Below are 18,374 nucleotides of genomic sequence, written 5' to 3'. Positions count from 1 at the left end.
GTCTGACCTGGAAACCATCTTAAGCGACTACGGCGGTGAGATATCCAAGGAACAGTTGCATGAATACATGCGGCATTTAAAGACGCATCAACATTCCAAGATGATCTTCTCTTTGAGGTTTCCGTATTCAATAAAGATCTCAGATCTTTAACTCCTAATGTATATGGAGATTGAGCAGCTCTTAGATGAAGTCCCCACACAGTTAGACGAAAGTAACCTCAAGGAACAACTCAACATCCTTGTGTCTTCGGGGAAGTGTAAAGAAATGATAGGCAAGGAACTTACCCATGAGCAAGTTAACAAGTTGTCAGAAGAGGAAGTCAAAAAGTTCCATAAGAGGTACGAGGCTGCCCTTGCAAGTAAGACCACGGACGCCGTCGCAGACTCCGCTATCCGACTTGCGACTAAATTGCTTGGACTTGCGCTGCCCATAGACGATGTGGAGCAACTACGGAAGGACATAAGTGAGGACTATGTCATTGCCCAAGAACTTAAGATAACCTGCGGGTGGTTGTCTTTGAAGTGCGGTAAGTTAATGGCAGTAGCCTCTGCGGCTTTGCACGTAGCTCAGCACGTTGACTTGAAAGAGGTACTAGGTTCCTTTGGAACATCTTGGAAGGACTTCAAGAAGGACAGAGAAGTCGAAAAGGTCTTTCAGGCAGCACTTGCTGATAATCAAGTCACCTCAAGTACTTAGTCAAGTCATTATCAAGTCATTATCAAGTACTTAGTCAAGTCGTCCTTAAGTCGTCTTAAGTACTTAGTCAAGTACTTAGTCAAGTCATTGTCAAGTACTTAGTCAAGTCATTGTCAAGTACTTAGTCAAGTCATTGTCAAGTACTTAGTCAAGTCATTGTCAAGTACTTAGTCAAGTCATTGTCAAGTCGTCTTAAGTACTTAGTCAAGTCATTGTCAAGTACTTAGTCAAGTCGTCTTAAGTCATTCTCAAGTACTTAGTCAAGTCATTGCCAAGTCGTCCTTAAGTACTTAATCAAGTCATCCTTAAGTCATTGTCAAGTCGCCGTCAAGTTATTATCAAGTCCTTCAAGTCCTTAGATATAAGATGAGTGGCACCGAAGAACAACCTCAGGAGGAGCAGAAGATTACCAAGCCTAAATCTGCAGGCAGAGTTGCCGCGGGAAAGAAGCTCGCGGAGATGAACAGAAAGAATAAAGCCAAAAAAGAAGAAAAGGTGGAGGACGAAAGCGAATCCTTTTGGAATCCCGGCTATGTCATCGGCGCGTTAGGAATTGCTATAGCAGCAGGCAGCTTTTACTTACAATGGCGGAATATGAAGCCAGAAGTAAAGTGGGAGGCCCCAACATATCACGCACCTGTGGAGGTCAGAAAAAACAAAATCCCTGAAATGGAATGACCTTCTCGCTTTGTAATATAATGTCGACTGCATTGTTGAAAACTGTTGAAGAAGCAGCTATCATTACTTCCATCGTTGCGGGTATTGGTTGGGTTGGTAAGAAAGTGCTCAAAGAAGACTTTACTGAAGACCCAAGCAAGAGCTTCGCTAATTTCGCTAAAATGACCGCTGCCGTTGGCGGGGCTATCCTGCTAAAGGATTACCTACGAAAGGAAAAGTACCTGCCTAACATATAATGGTTAGCTTAGTCGCAGGTGGAGTTATTGCAGCTTTAGCATTTACAGGAGCTAATTATGGCGGTAGATATCTGGATAAATTAGTTAGCGGTGATAAAAACGCAGAATCTAACGCCGAAAGAAAAAGGCACGACTTAGCGCTGGAGAAATATCAGCGGGACGTGGCGGCTTGGAATAAAAAAAGACAAGCCTACAGGGATTGGTTGGATAAGAATTACCAAGACAAAATGCAGGCGGATAAGAACTTCGAAAACACAGACTACGCCTTCAAACTTTATTCGCAGGCGCACCCCACAGTGGTGTTAAAGAAGCCTGACTTTAAGAATTACTACCAGCCTTCTAAGAAACAAAAAAATAGTGAGTTGGTCTTCGTAGGAGTCGCAGGGCTGGCAGGAGGCGTGGCCTTGGCGTATCTAATATAATGATCGTCTTTTTGGAAAGCGACAAGAATAACTTTACCACTTATCTGAATCCTCCCATCCGCGCGGAAAGGGTTCGGTTGGTTAGTTGCTCTTTGTACAATTCTTGGTATAATTTGATTGGCGGCTTTGTCGTTGACAATGCCGCCAAACCAAAAATACCAGATTCCCAATACACACCTATAACACTGGCTAAGGAGCTAGCAAAGCATGGATATACTCTTACCACAGGATTACCCCATGAAATGAAATTCAAAAAAAATAGTGGGAGCGTTAATTTAAAAGGCAGTTCATTGGTAGAACTCCTGGGCCTTACTAGTACCACAATAAATAGCGGTACTACATATGATGTAAAATGGAAAGTCGCATCCTCTTACGAAGTCTATTGCGACTTGGTCCATAGTTACAACAATGGAGAAAAGTCTTCTCTTATGTCCAAGTTTCTACCCAAAGGTAATCCATTTGACCTGGTAGAATACACCCCCATTTCTTTGAGCTATGACTTGTCTAATTTGGTGGAAAGCATAAACGTCACCATTAAAGTGGACGGAAAGACGGTGGATTTTAATGGACGTAAGATCAATCTTGTTTTATCCTTCGCTTGAATCAAGCGAAGCGCGATTCTATTCATATAATGGGCCGAACTGAGGACAAACTTAAAAGGATTTACTATGGGCCTGAAGGCTATTGGAAAGGAGCGTCAGCTATTAAAAAACTCGCGACCGCGGCCAGGGTATCAGAAGAAACGGCTAAGAACTGGTTGAAAAAACAAACCCTCTGGCAGGTTTATCTTCCCGTGCCTAAGTACATTCCCAGGCCCAGCTTTACCGTAAATGCCCCCAATGAAGTTCATCAGGCAGATTTGCTCTTCTTACCGCACGACAAGGTGAGAAAGAAGACCTATAGGTACGCTTTGACCGTAGTTGATATCGCAAGCAGATACAAGGACGCCGAACCCATAACCAGCAAGGATTCTGGGGAAGTCGCAGAAGCCCTAGGTAGGATTTATAAGCGCGTCTTGAAATGGCCTAAGCTGCTGCAAGTGGATGCGGGGACAGAGTTCATGGGCGTGGTTACTAAGACCCTGAAAGACCACAGCACTAAAATTAGGAGAGCCGAGGCAGAGTACCACAGGGGTCAGAGCATCGTCGAAAGATTCAATAAGACCTTGGCCGAGCGTCTCTTTGGGTACCAGTATTGGAAAGAGCTGGAAGATCCCTCCAAACGCAACAGAGAATGGACTCAGAGGCTCCCCCAGGTCGTCGCGGCTTTGAACAACGAGGCGGCCAGGGCTACGGGAATAAAACCCAGGGATGCCATAAAAAAGAAACACGTGGAACACAAGTCCTACGTCAGAAGTTCGAGGGCGGTCGGACTGAAGGAAAAAAAGCTACCCCGCAACATAGTGGTCAGATACCTCTATCAGCCGGGGGAACTCGAAGGTGGCAGTAAGAGAGCCACGGATCCTAACTGGTCTTTGGAAACGTATGAGATTTCAAAGTCCGTCACCAAGGAAGGGCAACCCGTGTTGTATTACCTAAATGGCCCAAGTCGTGGATTTGTCATGGAAGAGCTGCTCATAGTCCCCAAAGACTCAGAGTAGCGCAGCACCGCGCGCCCGATTACACTCTAGGCATGTCAGTCTTACGTTACCTCTGCAATGCCCGCGTTTGTTGTTGATACGATCCACGGAGAACTGCTGATCGTCATTCGGGTCAAACCTCCATAGTAGAGGTATGTTACATTTGGCACACCTTGCCCCTTTCTTATAGACGTCGTCCACGCAGAGGTCGAACGTCATATTTTTTTCTTCGTCGTGGCGCTTGTAGCGAAGGAGTTTCTTCGTAATGTTCTCTTTGGCTACGTCTTCTGGGGTCTTATCGTAACGCAGTTGCGGACCCCAAGCTCTTTTCAATTGCTTGGCGTATTCTACGCGGCTTACGGCGGTGTAAATTAAGTTACTCCAACACAAACGCTGGTCTATGATCCACATCGTTTCTTTTACGGTTAATCCCTGGGCACTATGTACCGTCATGCAGTAACCAAGTCTCCAATCGGGGTGGGAAGTAATCCTTTCTACGTCTTTCATTTGCACCCAGGCTTTATCGTGGGTAACTGCGTTCTCTAAAGTAATGTCAGTGCCAGGTACCCGTACGTCTCTTTTCTGCATTCTGGTATCTCGGGGCTTATAGCAAACGGGTACGAGATTAGTGGGGAATCTTTCGCGGTGAATATTTAACAGATCTTTTTGAATACGGGCCTGAGAAGCACGCTTACTACTTAAGACAACATCTTTGGGGTTCCAGGCCTGTATGAATTCCTCATAGGACTTGGCTCGTACTCTCTTACGGAGTACTTTACATTGCTGAGCGTCTGTAAGGCCCCTTAGTTCCGCTTTGAGGTTCCTTACTTGATCCTTGCTACGGTAATCGGTGTTAATTTCCTCTGCGTAATCTACCATTCCTTTTAACCATTCGTGGGGCATTTCCCCTGCTATTGGGGGTGGCTGGCAAGGATCTCCTGCGAAGATTACCTGGCACTTACCTTTTAGGAAGTCTACGAACTCTTTTAGGATTTCTAAGGGCACAGTACAGATTTCATCCCATAAGATCACAGGAGGAATATCATGAATAGCTTCTGGGACCCATTTAGTGCCATTCCAACGAAAGAAACTGTGGTAAGTTTGTGCTTCAAAGCCCTTAGCGGCGAGTTCGCGTTCTAAACGATGTGTAGGAGTTAATACGGTTACTTTAGGGAATAGTTGCAGGACTCTGGTAGTCTTACCACTGCCTCCTGTTCCGTAAAGATAAGAGAAGCGGTGGTAAGAAATGGGGTCTGTGACACTTGGTAATGGTTCCTCAGTCGGGGTTACCGTTCCTTTAGTATGATTACCGTCGTAGGTTACTCTTGCTCGCCAGGCCTTTATCTCTTCGTCCTTGACCCTCCATTGCCCGCTTTCTGCTAATTCGTCGTCGGTGTAGAACTCTTGCACCTTTTCAAGCACTGCAGGTTTGACGTACAAAGAGTCAGTAGCTACTCTTGGAATGTCTTCCTTGTCAAACCGCAGCAACATCGCTAAGAGATTAATGTGGGCGTAAGCTAACATGCTAGCACGCAGATGGTAATACTGCGGTCTGTGGTCTTGATAGTAACACAAGGCATTCCATTGTTGCAGGGAATCTGTGAAATGATCCCACTTCTCTACTGACACCATTGAACCTTGGTCGTGAGCTCGTTGCACGAGGAAGCTTAATTCTCCTTTATCTGTGATTAAGCGGCGTTGCATGTGCTTCTCCCCTTCCTTTGCGCCCTGAGTGAACTTACCAATAACTATGCGGGCGGTAGCATTGTCTTCTGGCAGCCATTTGGTAAACTCCCGACGACATAATATTGCCTCATGAGCAGCGTACGTAAGGAGTTTCCGTTCTTCAAGGAACTTTAATAGCGGCACAGGGATCCATTCCTTTTCTTGCAGATGCTTCCCATACCACGCGTAAATTATGGGATGTAATCCCTTCTTTAGCTTCCAGCTGGTCAATCTAACGAATCCTGTTGCTGGGGCATCGTACGTACCATCCAAAGCTACCCTAAAGAATTGGCTGCCCGGATGTCCGTAACGGTCATAATACTCTTTACAATCTCCTAGGCCTTTGAAAGACGCAGGGTAACAATGTTTCATATCCAGCGAGACATACTCGTCCTCGTCGTATTCCATATTCCAAAGACCTCCGTGACCATGTTCTATGCAGGCTTTTGGAATTGGAAGGTCGCTAGGAGTCGGCTTCCAGCCATTACGCTTCTTTGCGGCTAAGAAGTCCAGGGAACGAGAACTTAATACTTCGGGAAAATCTTCACCCAGGTCTTCACAAACGCTGTCTATCTTCAGCTGTTCCATTTCGGGTCTATACAAAGTACCGTCTTGTGTCATAAATTGCCTACCTTCTGCGTCCATTAACCAGATGGAATTCTCATGAACCAAGTCTGCTAACGGAGATACTTTGTAGACTGAGGTCTTAACCTTCTTAGGAAACCTTAGTTCCCGCCAAGCGTGCCCATTATGTTGGTAGATAACAATAGGAGCTCCTCTACCTCCATATTTGTGAGTCCCAGAGTAAATAAACCCGTCTGTGATATCTTTGACGTGTATACGCCGCTCTAATGCCACTTCCAACTTCTTAATATTGGCTATGGTTCCTCCAGTCTTGCGGGTAGAATGCTCCCACTTTCGAATGGCTTCTCGGCGCTTTAAGGTTAACTTACCACCACGGGAAGCATCTTCAAAGAATTCCCGGACTAGCTTACCAACACAGTTACCAGGATGTCGCATTGGTTGTAACTTCTTTACATCTGGCGTGGGCATTTCATACGCCCCGTAAATTACCACTGTAACAGGGTAAGCAACCTCATAGAATAACATGTCAATTCCTTCTAATGCTCCCGGGTTGGTAGCCTTACTTAAGACGAACAGGTTCTTTTTACCAGACGCTCTAATGGGATTGCGGCCCCTTTCAATAATCCATTCCCCGTCCAGATACTTTATAAAGGTCAACTCCAAACGGTAATTACCCTCGGGCATTAGGTCGATTATCTGTTCTGCTCTTTCCTGCGTCATAGTCTCATCCGTATTACCTTCCATAAATGTCGTAAAGGCAAAGTCTGCGTCTAACCTGTCCAGAACCTGGGTTCTAAGTTTGCGCACAGTCTTGTTCTTGATACTTTTGATGGTATCCATTATATACGAAGTATTTTATACTTCGTTTGCAGTACCCAACACAGCAGCAGTAAGGGACTTTTCGCGGGAAATCCCGTAAATCTGCTGTACCCGCGTTCGTAATTTCCCGGGTAAAACCCGCAAATATACGGCATCAATCGCGAGTCCCCCTTACTGCTGCTTTTATAAGAAGAGTTCTGGGAATATAGCAGAAGGAGAAGAAAGAAAATGGAATGAGGAAGCACGCATAGCGATCCTTGTACTCGGTGTCGAATGTGAACAGAGTTGTTGGCTGGTTCTTTCCTGTTCTCCGATTTTCCTCCCTTAACAAAAGTCTACTTCTAAATCCAATTAGAATTTCAGTGGGTGAAGAACCACTGTGTGGAGATGCTAATGTTAAAATCCTATAAATTTGTTTCATTTCATTTGAATTAGAATAATTGGAAGAAAAGAAAGAATAGCAGAAGTTTGAGGAGAAAAAGATTGGAAGGAGGAAAGTCTTCTGTCTCACCCCTGCAGGAGGATGTGGTGCCTGTTGCCAGTTGACGTAGAGCTCTTCCAATGCTGTCTGTATAGTGTTGGCTGAAGAAAAAAAACACACACAAAAAAAAAAACGAATAATATTATAGTTACCACAACAGAATGATAGAATTTAAAAACATCGAGCGAGCAGGGTTCGTGCTGAGGTAACGACTTAAAATTCAAGGACTATTCAAGGAGTATACAAGGACCCAAAAATGAATATTCAAGAAGTATATCATCTAAATATACCATGGTTTTACACGGTGGTTGCACATGGCCGACTTTCAGATTTTCCAATCTTTCTGACTAGATCTATTTCAGAACCATGCAAGTAATGATCAAAGCAAAAATCCAAGGAGTTTTCAAGGAGTTTCTCTAAAATCGTAAAATTTAAAAGCTTTTCAAGTGCCCTTGAAAACGTGAATTAAATTCAAGGAGTTTTCAAGGAGTTTAAGGAGTAGCATGAACCCTGATCGAGAAACATGATCAAACGAACCTTTGATTTGGGCAGAACGTATTTCCTATGGATAAACAGAGAGATAAATAGATAAGGTTAAAGGAGTAAGATAAGGTATTGCTAACTATACAAAAAAAGGTCATAATACGAAAACGTACCCGGAATTGATAGCCATGTTGTTTGACGGGATCCCTGTGTTGGAAGTATGGAGTTTGCTGAAGTGGTCTTGTTGGGACCACGTCACGCAACACTTGATCAAACACCAGGAGGTTGGCGTTAGCGAGAGATCGTGAAGTATTTTGGTCACGCTGAATAAAGAAATAATGATACCTTAGTGCCGATAAAATGATGATTTTTATAAAGTGATCGATGGAATCCGGATTACCAAGGACAAAAACCAAGGGTCAAAAATAACACATCAAACAAATTCAAAACTTATATCAGACCATTTCTGAGATAGTGAACATATAGCGCAGCGCACTGATTCTAAAAATAGCTTAAAGATTCGGACAAACATTGCATTCTGTTTAACCGCTACGAGGATTATACGAACCGATTTTATTATTTACGATAATAACCCATGTAAACTAAGATCAACTGCGATCGGCTGTGAAAATTATCTGCTGAAATTATCTGCCTTTGTCTTCGTTCTTATGACGTCATGGCTACGCTGCGCTATTGTGGTCATGCTTAGGTACAAATGTATTTTCCCTACTATGTGTTAAATATATTGTTGTGTACCCAAGCTAGACCATAATCCAACTCGAAAACACTCAAGATGCGCCCAGTCTTTCAAACACTGAACCAGGAAGCAGAGGTGAGAGGCGTTGACTCTCATCCCTGAACCACGCTTCCCAAAGAAAAACGCAATTCATGTAGTAAGGCTCTTTGGTGTCGAAAAGAAGTTCTATAGATTAGTTCTATAGATTCTTCTTTTTCTTTTAATTCACGACAGGATTTGTTGCCAAACGTTTAACTGTATATGTTTCAGGCGAGCAATTGGACCTGTAAATACATCGCAACTTAAGAGCTCTAAAGATATGATGAGCAAACACCCTAATTTTTTTTGACACAAATGGATCAAAAAAAGACTTTTGTTCAAGTAGTAAGTTTATAGCTCCTTAGAATAATAATATAACAATGATTGAAGACTCTTACGTCACTGACGACAGGCGTTGTTTTTCTGATCAAGGCGTTCATATCCATGTCGTTTGCAGACATGCAGTATGGGTTCACATCCTGAATCGAAACGAAAAATAATATATCGGTCATCTTTTAAAATATAGAATATGAAAACATCAGGTTGATCAGGTGTAGTCTAGGCTGGCATCACAGTGTCTTGTAATCAAACGGTTTTTCGGTTAGGATTTTACTTCCTCTATGCTGCTGAAGGAAACATTGTCAATCTAAATCGATCAATCGACTATATTGACAAGGAAATGCTAGTTGTTCCAGTGCTTGAAAAAACTTCAGATCTCCACCGACAACGTTTTTTGAAATAGGTGTATGCATCACGATTCAGTCACGCAATGCCTTACCTTTCCCTTTTTGCCTTCATTGATTTGAGCAAACGAAAGGTGGTGGAACAAACCCATCTTCTGTGTCATTAAACAGGTCGTTAGGTGACACCGCGCATTGTTCCAGTGCAGCAACCGCTGTATTTGATCTTCTAAGGATTGGTTAAAGTCGGCGGCCAGATTGTACGTGTACAGAATCAGCTGCGAGTAAGTATAATAATGGCGTTAGTCCCTCTAAAAAGATACACATCTACATGTTACGGTATTGTCTGAAGAAGAGAAGATATACTAATTAAAAAAACGAGTGGCTTGCAATAGAGCCTACTTTTATTCTCAATAGAGTGACATGAAGTCCAACATGGAAAAAACATTTAATACCGAGTGCGTTTGGTCTTCTCTGGGTAATGATGATGATGATAGTGATGGTGGTGGTGGTTACGATGGTCGTGGTAATGCTGCTGCTCATAATGGTGATGATGATGCTGGTGATGATGATGCTGGTGATAATGATGCTGGTGATAATGATGCTGGTGATGATAATGATGGTGATGGTGATAATGATGCTGGTGACAAACATGCTGGTGATAATGATGATGATGATGCTGGTGATAATGATGCTGGTGATGATAATGATGGTGGTGATGGTGGTGATAATGATGCTGGTGATAATGATGATGGTGATGATAATGATGGTGGTGATAATGATGCTGGTGATGATGATGATGGTGGTGATGATGGTGGTTGTGATGATGATGGTGGTGGTGGTTACGATGGTCGTGGTAATGCCGCTGCTCATAATGAGGATGATGATGACGCTGGTGATAATGATGGTGGTGTTGATGATGCTGGTGATGATGATGCTGTTGATGATAATGCTGGTGATAATGATGGTGGTGATGATAATGCTGGTGATGATGGTGGTGATAATGATGCTGGTGACAATGATGATGGTAATGGTAATGATGGTGGTGATGATGACAGTGATGATGATGGTGGTGGTGATAATGGTATTGGTGATGGTGTTGATGCTGATGCTGATGATTAGGAAGGTGGTGGTGGCTAAGCCTTTGATAATTATGACAATGATGATGGTGATGAAAATGGTGGTGACGAGCATTATCATCATTTGCCTAGGTCAAAAAGTGAGATAGGTACCATTACCTTTTTATTCATGAATGTCAATAATATCAGTTTCTGTCGAGGGATGGTGCAGGTGCTGGTACTACATAAGGATCCACTTTCTTGGTTCCTAACGTTAACAGGTGAAGTCGATTCCAAAGCCTTAAAGCGCTGTCCGCTAGCTAAGGGTGTTAAGAGAGAAATCCACATGTATTATTTCAATAAGAGATAAGAGGATTGAAAGGAATTGATAGAGAGTTTAGAGATGATGATTACCTCGAGAATGACTTGATTGACTGCTGACTTCGTCGCCATTAAGATCTAACAAACAAAACAAACAAACAAACAAAATAAAACGAAAAAAATTTCCGATTCACCGACTATGGGATGCCGAGGGGGCAAACAAGTAGAAAGTTTAAAATAAAGCATAGAGTGACGGGATTACGTTTTCAAATAGTTTGAAGTCTTTGTGTTGCGCATATTCAGTTCAACTACCAGCAAATTCAATAATTTGAAGTCTTGGTGTTTCAAATATTGTTCCAATCGCCAGCAAATTCATTTTCTTTTTAGACGTGCTTCTCATTGAAAAGCGCAAAGTTCTATAAAAAGACATCCTGACAGCTGTAAATTTTCCAATAGTTGCCCCCTCAGCATCCCATAAGGTCTTAATTAAAAACAATAGAATTCAAGATGGCTGCCGTATCGGTGAAAAGGCCGTGATTGCCTAGAATAACATCTTGGAATACAGTATTACGTAGATCTAGGATTTAAGACCCATATAATTAGGATGCATGTGTACCATTTTCTAATCCTAGACTTGTTCTCCACTGGCGATGATCTCGTGCTATGAGCACATAGAAACAAGGACAGCCGGGAGTGTTAACGAATACACGACCTGCCTGATCCACTGAGGTTTCTTGATTTTGTGTCTGCCAAAAGAGGGAACGAAAGACGTTAAAGATGCTAATACTTGCTGCAATTTTAGATTTCTTTGCAGCAAAAAATAGATCCCTTGCCAAAATGGCGGCCGCAAATTAAGTTGAATTAAAATAGGCCGAGAAAACTAAAGTTGAAAATTGATAAATTTGCAGACGTTTGTATAGCGTATACTCCCATGCAGGCATACAAATGTCTGTAAATTTAAAGTTTTCTCGGCCGATATAGCACCTGACATAATGAATCTTCGTAGGGCTATTAAAGTAAAGATGCTCTTTCCAGTGCTGGTATTGGTTTAATGATATATTTTAAGCTCCTTAGTTCAAGGAAAACATTATGTTTTGTTGATGCGAGAAAGTGTTGCCTGACTTACCCTGCAACTCTCATTTCAGACTGGCAATGCAACGAAGAATGAAAATTTGCAACAACAATGCAGGGTGCATCAGAAAAATTGTTTAAAATGTGATGATGGTTATGTGATGATGGTTATGTGATGATGGTTATGTGATGATGGTTATGTGATGATGGTTATGTGATGATGGTTATGTGATGATGGTTATGTGATGATGGTTATGTGATGATGGTTATGTGATGATGGTTATGTGATGATGGTTACCTTAAGTGGTTCTCTGCCAACTTTATACTTAGGGCAAGTACACACGTGATCCATGTTATTACGAGAAATATCATCCACATGACTGCTAAGAAATACATATTCAGATCATTACACATTTAGGTCCCGTCCACACGTATCCGGAAATTTTTGTATCCGCAATTTTTTTTTCGGATACGAAAATGTTCGCGTCCACACGCAGCGTATTCGAATCGTTTTCGAATCGTTTTTACCGTCCACACGTATCCGGAAATTTTATGATCCGCCCTGATGCACGCTAGTGCCTAGTCCATTTGACGGATAGTTTTTCTTATTGAGCATGCGCAAAATCGTGTTTATGTCAGCGTATTCGAAAATTTGCGGATACGACCGTCCACACGTATCCGTATTCGTTGGCTATCCGAAAATTTCCACTCTGGAGACCGTTTTCGAAAATTTGCGGATACGGATACGATAATTTCCGGACACGTTGGGACGAAACCTGTATCCGCAAAAAAAAAAAAAAAAAAAAAAAAAAATTGCGGGTACAAAAATTTCGGGATATGTGTGGACGGGGCCTTAGTCTCCTACTTAGAAGTGCTAGGCGTCGTCAACTCGTCACGCAACGTTCTCTCCCCACTGATGTCTGCTTATACTTCTGTTCGTAGGGAAAGAAGCGTTGCGTGACGACACTAAGAGCACCTGCGCAGTTTATTACAGATTGTGCCCGGTTTGGAATTTAATACAGTTAGTTCAAAAAAGGTTGGTTATGGTTTTGTTGCATATTCCATATTGCCTGTTGCATCTTGCATCTTGCTTTCTAAGCTTGAAATTATATTTATGTGTAAATAATGTAAGTACAGAAGAAAAACGTGCAGACAAAGTTTAGGAAAATTTCATATCTTTGTGACTTTTTCCCGATGGTATCACATTGAAATAGTGCATCACATAGCGCAGTTCAGGCAGTTCCAATTTCTGCGCTTCACGAAAAAGATTTTTCATATTATGAATATTGGTAGTGTATGACGTATCGTTATTGAAGAAAAAATGAAAGTACTTACTGTGGTGTTTGTCTGTACAGTCTTGGCTTCATTTCGGGGCACATGCCGACCACCAGACTTGACAGCTCATTGAGGATAAAATCGGTGGCAAATCGATTGAGGATTTGACCTTCAGTTACATGTACCGACGGAGTACCAAGGCTGTGGGCAAACGCGAATAGCTCTCTACCTGGGAAATGAAAACTGAAAGAAAAAACTCAATTGGTTCAAAAGTTGACGCAATTACACGATTTTTCTTAGGGTTAAGGGTGGGAGTCTGGAAACTGAATGTTGCACCACCATAAAAATATTGATAATAAATAAATTAATAAATAAATAAATAAATAAATAAAATAAATAAATAAATAAATAAATAAATAAATAATAAATAATAAATAATGGGATTAACAGTGGATTCCACAGACAATCCTACTCCCATAGCCCGAGAATCGAACCCGGGTCACAGTGGTGAGAGGTGAGTGCTGTCACCGCTACACCTATACCGTGCTTACCATAATAGGGACCTTAAGCTGCAGGACGGCAACTTGGGCGACAACGTCGGTAAAATTGAAGCGCTTCAACCTTCTATTGTATTATTATTTCGTGTTTACCTAGCATTTTATTCAATAAGCATCCCCGTTTTAGAGTAAAATGGCGTCTTTTGGGAGCGCTTTACTTATAACGAAAATCAGCAAAGATAAGCTTTTGGCGTAGCCGTTCTCTTTAGTACGTAAAAATAGGACATTTCACGTCTTACTTACAGCATAACACGGCAATGTTGCACGATATTTCGTACATTCCAACGAGTATCTATTGAATAGCGAAATTAGTGCTATTGTATGTTTGCCGTCGTCGTCGTCGTTGCCGTCCTGCAGCTTAAGGTCCCTAATGACTATAAAGGTGGTCACTAATACGACATGGCTTTGGTCGCTGAATAAGATGCCGACATTTCTACTTGGTACAAGATACTAGGTTTTGAGATTTTAAAAAAGGCTTAATAGTAAATTGGTCTGCAAAAATTATTGCCGGATCTACTTACTTTGGATGCAGCTCTCCTCTCTCTCCATCTTCGTACTGCATTCTCTTCTTCAATTTTTCTTGTAGCGTTCTTCTTCTACGCTCCAAATCTTGCCATGTTTCGTGTCCATCTTTCAGGGTTGGCATCAACAGTGGAGTAACATTAACACTCTTTGAAAGAGGGCTAAAAGTTGAGGCGTCTCCTCCCCGATGCTTTACTTCGGACGACAGAGGCCGAGAACTTTCAGGCGAAGTCTTGTCAGTTGTCTTGGTGGGAACCTGAAATTGTTTTTCTTCGGCTGATGGAGTCGAAGGTTGGGATGCATATTCTTGCGATTCCAGTATTTCTTGGTGACTCAAAGTTTCGAACGTTGAAACAAGCTCTAGGCAAGAATCCTCTTTCCTCATGGGAGTTTCTGTACAATCAGGAGTCACACCACGTGACGGTGAGTCTCGTGGGGCCGTGTCACGTGACGGCTCGGAAAAATAGTTTTCCATGCTTTGACTTCCCAACGAAAGACCGTCTTCTTCTTTAGCCGGCAATGTTTGATCAGCTTGAGTACCATCGGTATCATCATTCGCGACTTCTTGAGCCTCGCTTGCCATTTCCAAGCTTGCTGCAATATTCATATCATCCTTTGTATCTGCCTTAGAAACAATGTCTATTGGTGTGGTTTTCTTGTTTTTGGCAATGTCTTCATTACTAAGTATCTCTTTTCCAGAATAAACTAATTTTCGCTTTGGTTGTGCGATATCGCCCTGCGAAGGTAGTGACTCATGAGAAATAGTCGTAGCATCGCCAGGAAGGCAAGCATGGGCGGCTTTACTATGAGAATAGAATTTCTCTTGGCCATCGTATGTGTTTGTTCGTTGATGTATTATGTAGCTCTTTCCACGTATTTCTGTAGATTTCGATCGCCTGTGTCCTTTAAAACCTTGTTTCTCCAGAAACGTTTTGAACTCTTTGCCCTGACTTTCAGAGGATGGTGTCCTGCGGTGTCCTGGCGCACTTTTGATGCTATCCGATGATATTTTCCGTGTTAGAAGCTGCGGAGGAGTTCCACTAGAAATCTCTTGGCTTTCACTGTCTTTCTGTGCTTTATTCTGTTCTAAATCTAGCTTTGGTGTATCGGGCCTAAGCGCCTTCGACGAAGGAGAAATAGAAGAAGGTGTAGGCGGCTCAGAAAGAGACCTGAGACGATAGCTGATATCAATCTGGTACTCTGGAGGAATGGATGAGAGAGGCGCAGGAAGCAACAGATATTCCATAAGGAGGTCACATAACGCATGTTGGGTGATGCACTTTAGTTGTTTACCCAGTTGATCATCGAGTCCAATGTTACCACGTTCCCACACTGAGAACTGGATGATACAGTTGTCATCTGAAAAAGAACGAATCGTTTACCTAAACGTACAATTAACATACATAATGCTGGGAGTATCTTTAGTATTATTCTGTCAACTAGGGGAAAACTACTGTGAGTTATGGCAAACATTCTATTAGGTATTTAGGACCACATATTTGGCCAAAGCTATGTGCAGCTCGCGAGTCGACAGCTATTTATTCTTAAATATTTATCTTATTATATATATATTTCACATAAGAAATTCAATATAGTTTAACTCTATTAATAGATATATAGATATAGGTATAATTTTTTCTATATTTTAAATAATAACTTTTTTATTTTAATATTATTTTTCTTTCTTGAAAACGAATATTTATTTTCCCACAAAACTTTTCTCCGAAAGGCACGCATGCGCAAACGTTTTTCTCAAGTAACCATCATGGGTTCAAAACAAATAATGCGGCTAAAAGCAAGAGTATGATTCCATATATATTCCTGAGACAGAGCGTTTACCTAGATATGTATCGTCTGACAGCATATTGACTCTTGTTAGCTCCTCGTAAAAGTTTCGATCCAAGTGATCAACATTGATGGACGGTATCCTAGCAACGGTGAAATGGACTGGATCTTGATTTCTGTCCACAACTTTCATGGAAATACATGCCAATCCTAAAAAAATACCAATATAGTGGTTTCAAGTTTGGTTGTGCTTTGGTAAACCATCACTAAACCATTAATGCCGAGAACTTTGGAGGAGGAACAAGAAGATTAATGGCCAAAACGTAAACGTTTTGTATTATTATTTACTATTCATCATAGACCCAGGCAGTTGTGATCTTTTCTCACCTTCGTAGCATCCGCAAGTGCCTTTCAAATCGTCCACGTGATGCCAATGTTGTACCACGTGGACACGTTTTTTACAACACGTGACCTAAGTGCAGTCACGTTTTTATCACGTGGCGTAAAAAAACTTGTCCACATGGTACAACATTGGCATCACGTGGACGATTTGAAAGGCACTTCTAATTAACATAACAGACGCTACGAAGGCGACAAAAAATCACAACTGCCTCTGTCTACTGGGAAGAGTATATCTAGCATCGTGAAAAAATGTTAGAGCGATTTTCGTATGAGTGGGAAACGATAAGGCCAATTCGTAGTCATACTGTACCCTTACCATATCTTACCCTTAACCGTAAATACGTGTTGTGGAAGACAGTAAAAAACTATTTTAATGCTACGGCATGTCGTACCGTGTACGTGTTGTAAGTGAGTAATGTATGCCTTGAAAATAATATATTGCTAGCAATAAATTTGAACAAAATACCTTTGCCACCAGAGGAGTGAGGTCGATTGTAAAGAAAGATCTCACACGTCCCGTTATCCTCTGGGTCTCTAAACTGTTGACGTGGTTTCAAGTCCGCGTACCTCGGGATGTGAAGCACTTGAAGAAGGTTTTGTTTCAGGTAGTAAAAGAAAGGGTAAATGTAGCCCATGTCTAGAGGTGGGATTACGACGGCTAGTTTAGCATTGGGTAGTTTGCCTGGCGGCTGAATGAACTGCAAGAGAGCAATAAAACATCATATATTACCATGTGGATCATATACTACATGACAGAACATATGCACGATGATGGCGAAGAACGAGATAATGATTTGACTATACTGATGCTGCGGGTGATGGCGGTGACGATGATGTCTATGATGAGAGTATTTTGGTTATGGTGTTGGTGAGGATGATGTTGATCATGACGAAGAAGAAGATGATGATGGCGATGTGGATGATGTTGATGATGATGATAATGACGATGTTGATCATGATGATGATGATGACAATGATGATGACGATGTTGACCTTGATGATGATGGCGATGGTGATGAAGATGATGATAATGGTGGTGATAGTGATAATTGTAGTGATCATGGTGGATCGAGGTGGTGTTGTTGGTGGCATGGTGATGAAGATGATGGTGTTGATAGTGATAATGGTAGTGATCATGGTGGATCGAGGTGGTGATGTTGGCGGTATGGTGATGGTGATGATGGTGGTGGTGATAGTGGTAGCAGTTAAATATGGCCTATATGCTACAGTGCACATTATTGTAAATTTCTGCTTTTGCTGATGATGCTGGTCAGTGTTTGTGATGCTCCTGTAATTACTAATAAAAACTGATGATAATGAATGTGAAGTGATAACCTTACCCTAACATCCGAGTAGTTGAGTTTGCTGTTAGGATTCCTAGAGAGCAGGAAAGCAAGGTTATCAAGAGTGGCGTCATTCAGACGATTGTTCAGTACTTCAATCAAATCCACGGTTATTTCTGTGCCAGGTTCGTCTACCCCATACACATGCAGGGCGATACTTTGTTCTACTTTGTCACCAAATGGGAGGCCAACCGTTAGCCTTTTATTGTTCGATCTTGGTTCCTAAAACAAGGAAGACAAAAGTCCTGAATAAGCTACCAGTTTAAGCACTAGAATACTCTCATTCTTCTCACAAGAAAACCTAAATCATGTTAATGTTCATTTCGATTTCTATGTTTGGACTCAGATCCCGATCCCCATGGCTTTTTCAGAATTTTTTTTTTCAATTTCAATTTTGCGATTCTCTACTTTCACATTCCCATAATACTTTGCGTTTTTGGGGGGTAACCAGAGGGTAAAAACCCACTTATTTTACTGAAGGCTGATCAGACAATGTTGACAATACCTTGTTTGGTATCCAAATATAAAATGAAGAAGTAAAAAACAGAAAAAGATAAAAGCTTGAAGACGTTTAAAGTAAATTTTAAACATTTTTTCGCAAGTCAATACATTTTCTGTAAGACCAAAACTCTTGATGATCTGTACACGCAAAAATAACTTGGAATAAACTGATAATCAGTATTGTACAGATAAAAGCAGGTATAGTATGAATTCAATTAAGAAACTTTTCAATTTGGGACAGTTTTTTGATTGGTTACCCCCAAAAACGCAAGGCATTATGGGGATGTGAAAGTAGAGAATGCTCAGTTTTATGTGTTGCGCCGGAAAGACTCCCTTGTAGAATTGAGACCACCACATTTAGCATTCAGGCACTTTTGGC

At 41.7% G+C, this 18,374-nt stretch overlaps 1 protein-coding gene across 3 annotated transcripts in view; it reads right to left on the bottom strand.

Moving 5' to 3' along the window:
- Positions 1 to 18,374, bottom strand: part of LOC116306931 (KICSTOR complex protein SZT2) — a 66,246-nt gene that overhangs the window by 19,132 nt on the left and 28,740 nt on the right. For 2 of the 3 annotated variants that reach the window (XM_089030566.1, XM_089030564.1), the window contains exons 39-52: positions 17,492 to 17,716; positions 16,618 to 16,849; positions 15,804 to 15,959; positions 13,964 to 15,323; positions 12,946 to 13,128; positions 11,909 to 11,993; positions 11,156 to 11,285; positions 10,633 to 10,677; positions 10,399 to 10,538; positions 9,259 to 9,438; positions 8,879 to 8,959; positions 7,879 to 8,028; positions 7,760 to 7,784; positions 7,253 to 7,323 (exon numbers count right to left, since the gene is read on the bottom strand). In XM_089030566.1, coding sequence (XP_088886692.1) covers positions 7,253 to 7,323; positions 7,760 to 7,784; positions 7,879 to 8,028; positions 8,879 to 8,959; positions 9,259 to 9,438; positions 10,399 to 10,538; positions 10,633 to 10,677; positions 11,156 to 11,285; positions 11,909 to 11,993; positions 12,946 to 13,128; positions 13,964 to 15,323; positions 15,804 to 15,959; positions 16,618 to 16,849; positions 17,492 to 17,716 — 3,063 coding nt within the window. The remainder of the gene's footprint in view (positions 1 to 7,252; positions 7,324 to 7,759; positions 7,785 to 7,878; positions 8,029 to 8,878; positions 8,960 to 9,258; positions 9,439 to 10,398; positions 10,539 to 10,632; positions 10,678 to 11,155; positions 11,286 to 11,908; positions 11,994 to 12,945; positions 13,129 to 13,963; positions 15,324 to 15,803; positions 15,960 to 16,617; positions 16,850 to 17,491; positions 17,717 to 18,374) is intronic. The other variant, XM_089030565.1, reaches the window with a different exon arrangement.

Source organism: Actinia tenebrosa, unplaced genomic scaffold (genome assembly GCF_029948245.1).
Source record: "Actinia tenebrosa isolate PJP-AT-01 unplaced genomic scaffold, QUT_ActTen_1.0 PGA_scaffold15__27_contigs__length_11533743, whole genome shotgun sequence".
In the NCBI taxonomy this organism is placed as follows: domain Eukaryota; kingdom Metazoa; phylum Cnidaria; class Anthozoa; order Actiniaria; family Actiniidae; genus Actinia; species Actinia tenebrosa.
The sequence above is the reverse complement of the archived record's forward strand: the minus strand, read 5'-3'. Positions and strand labels throughout refer to the sequence as shown.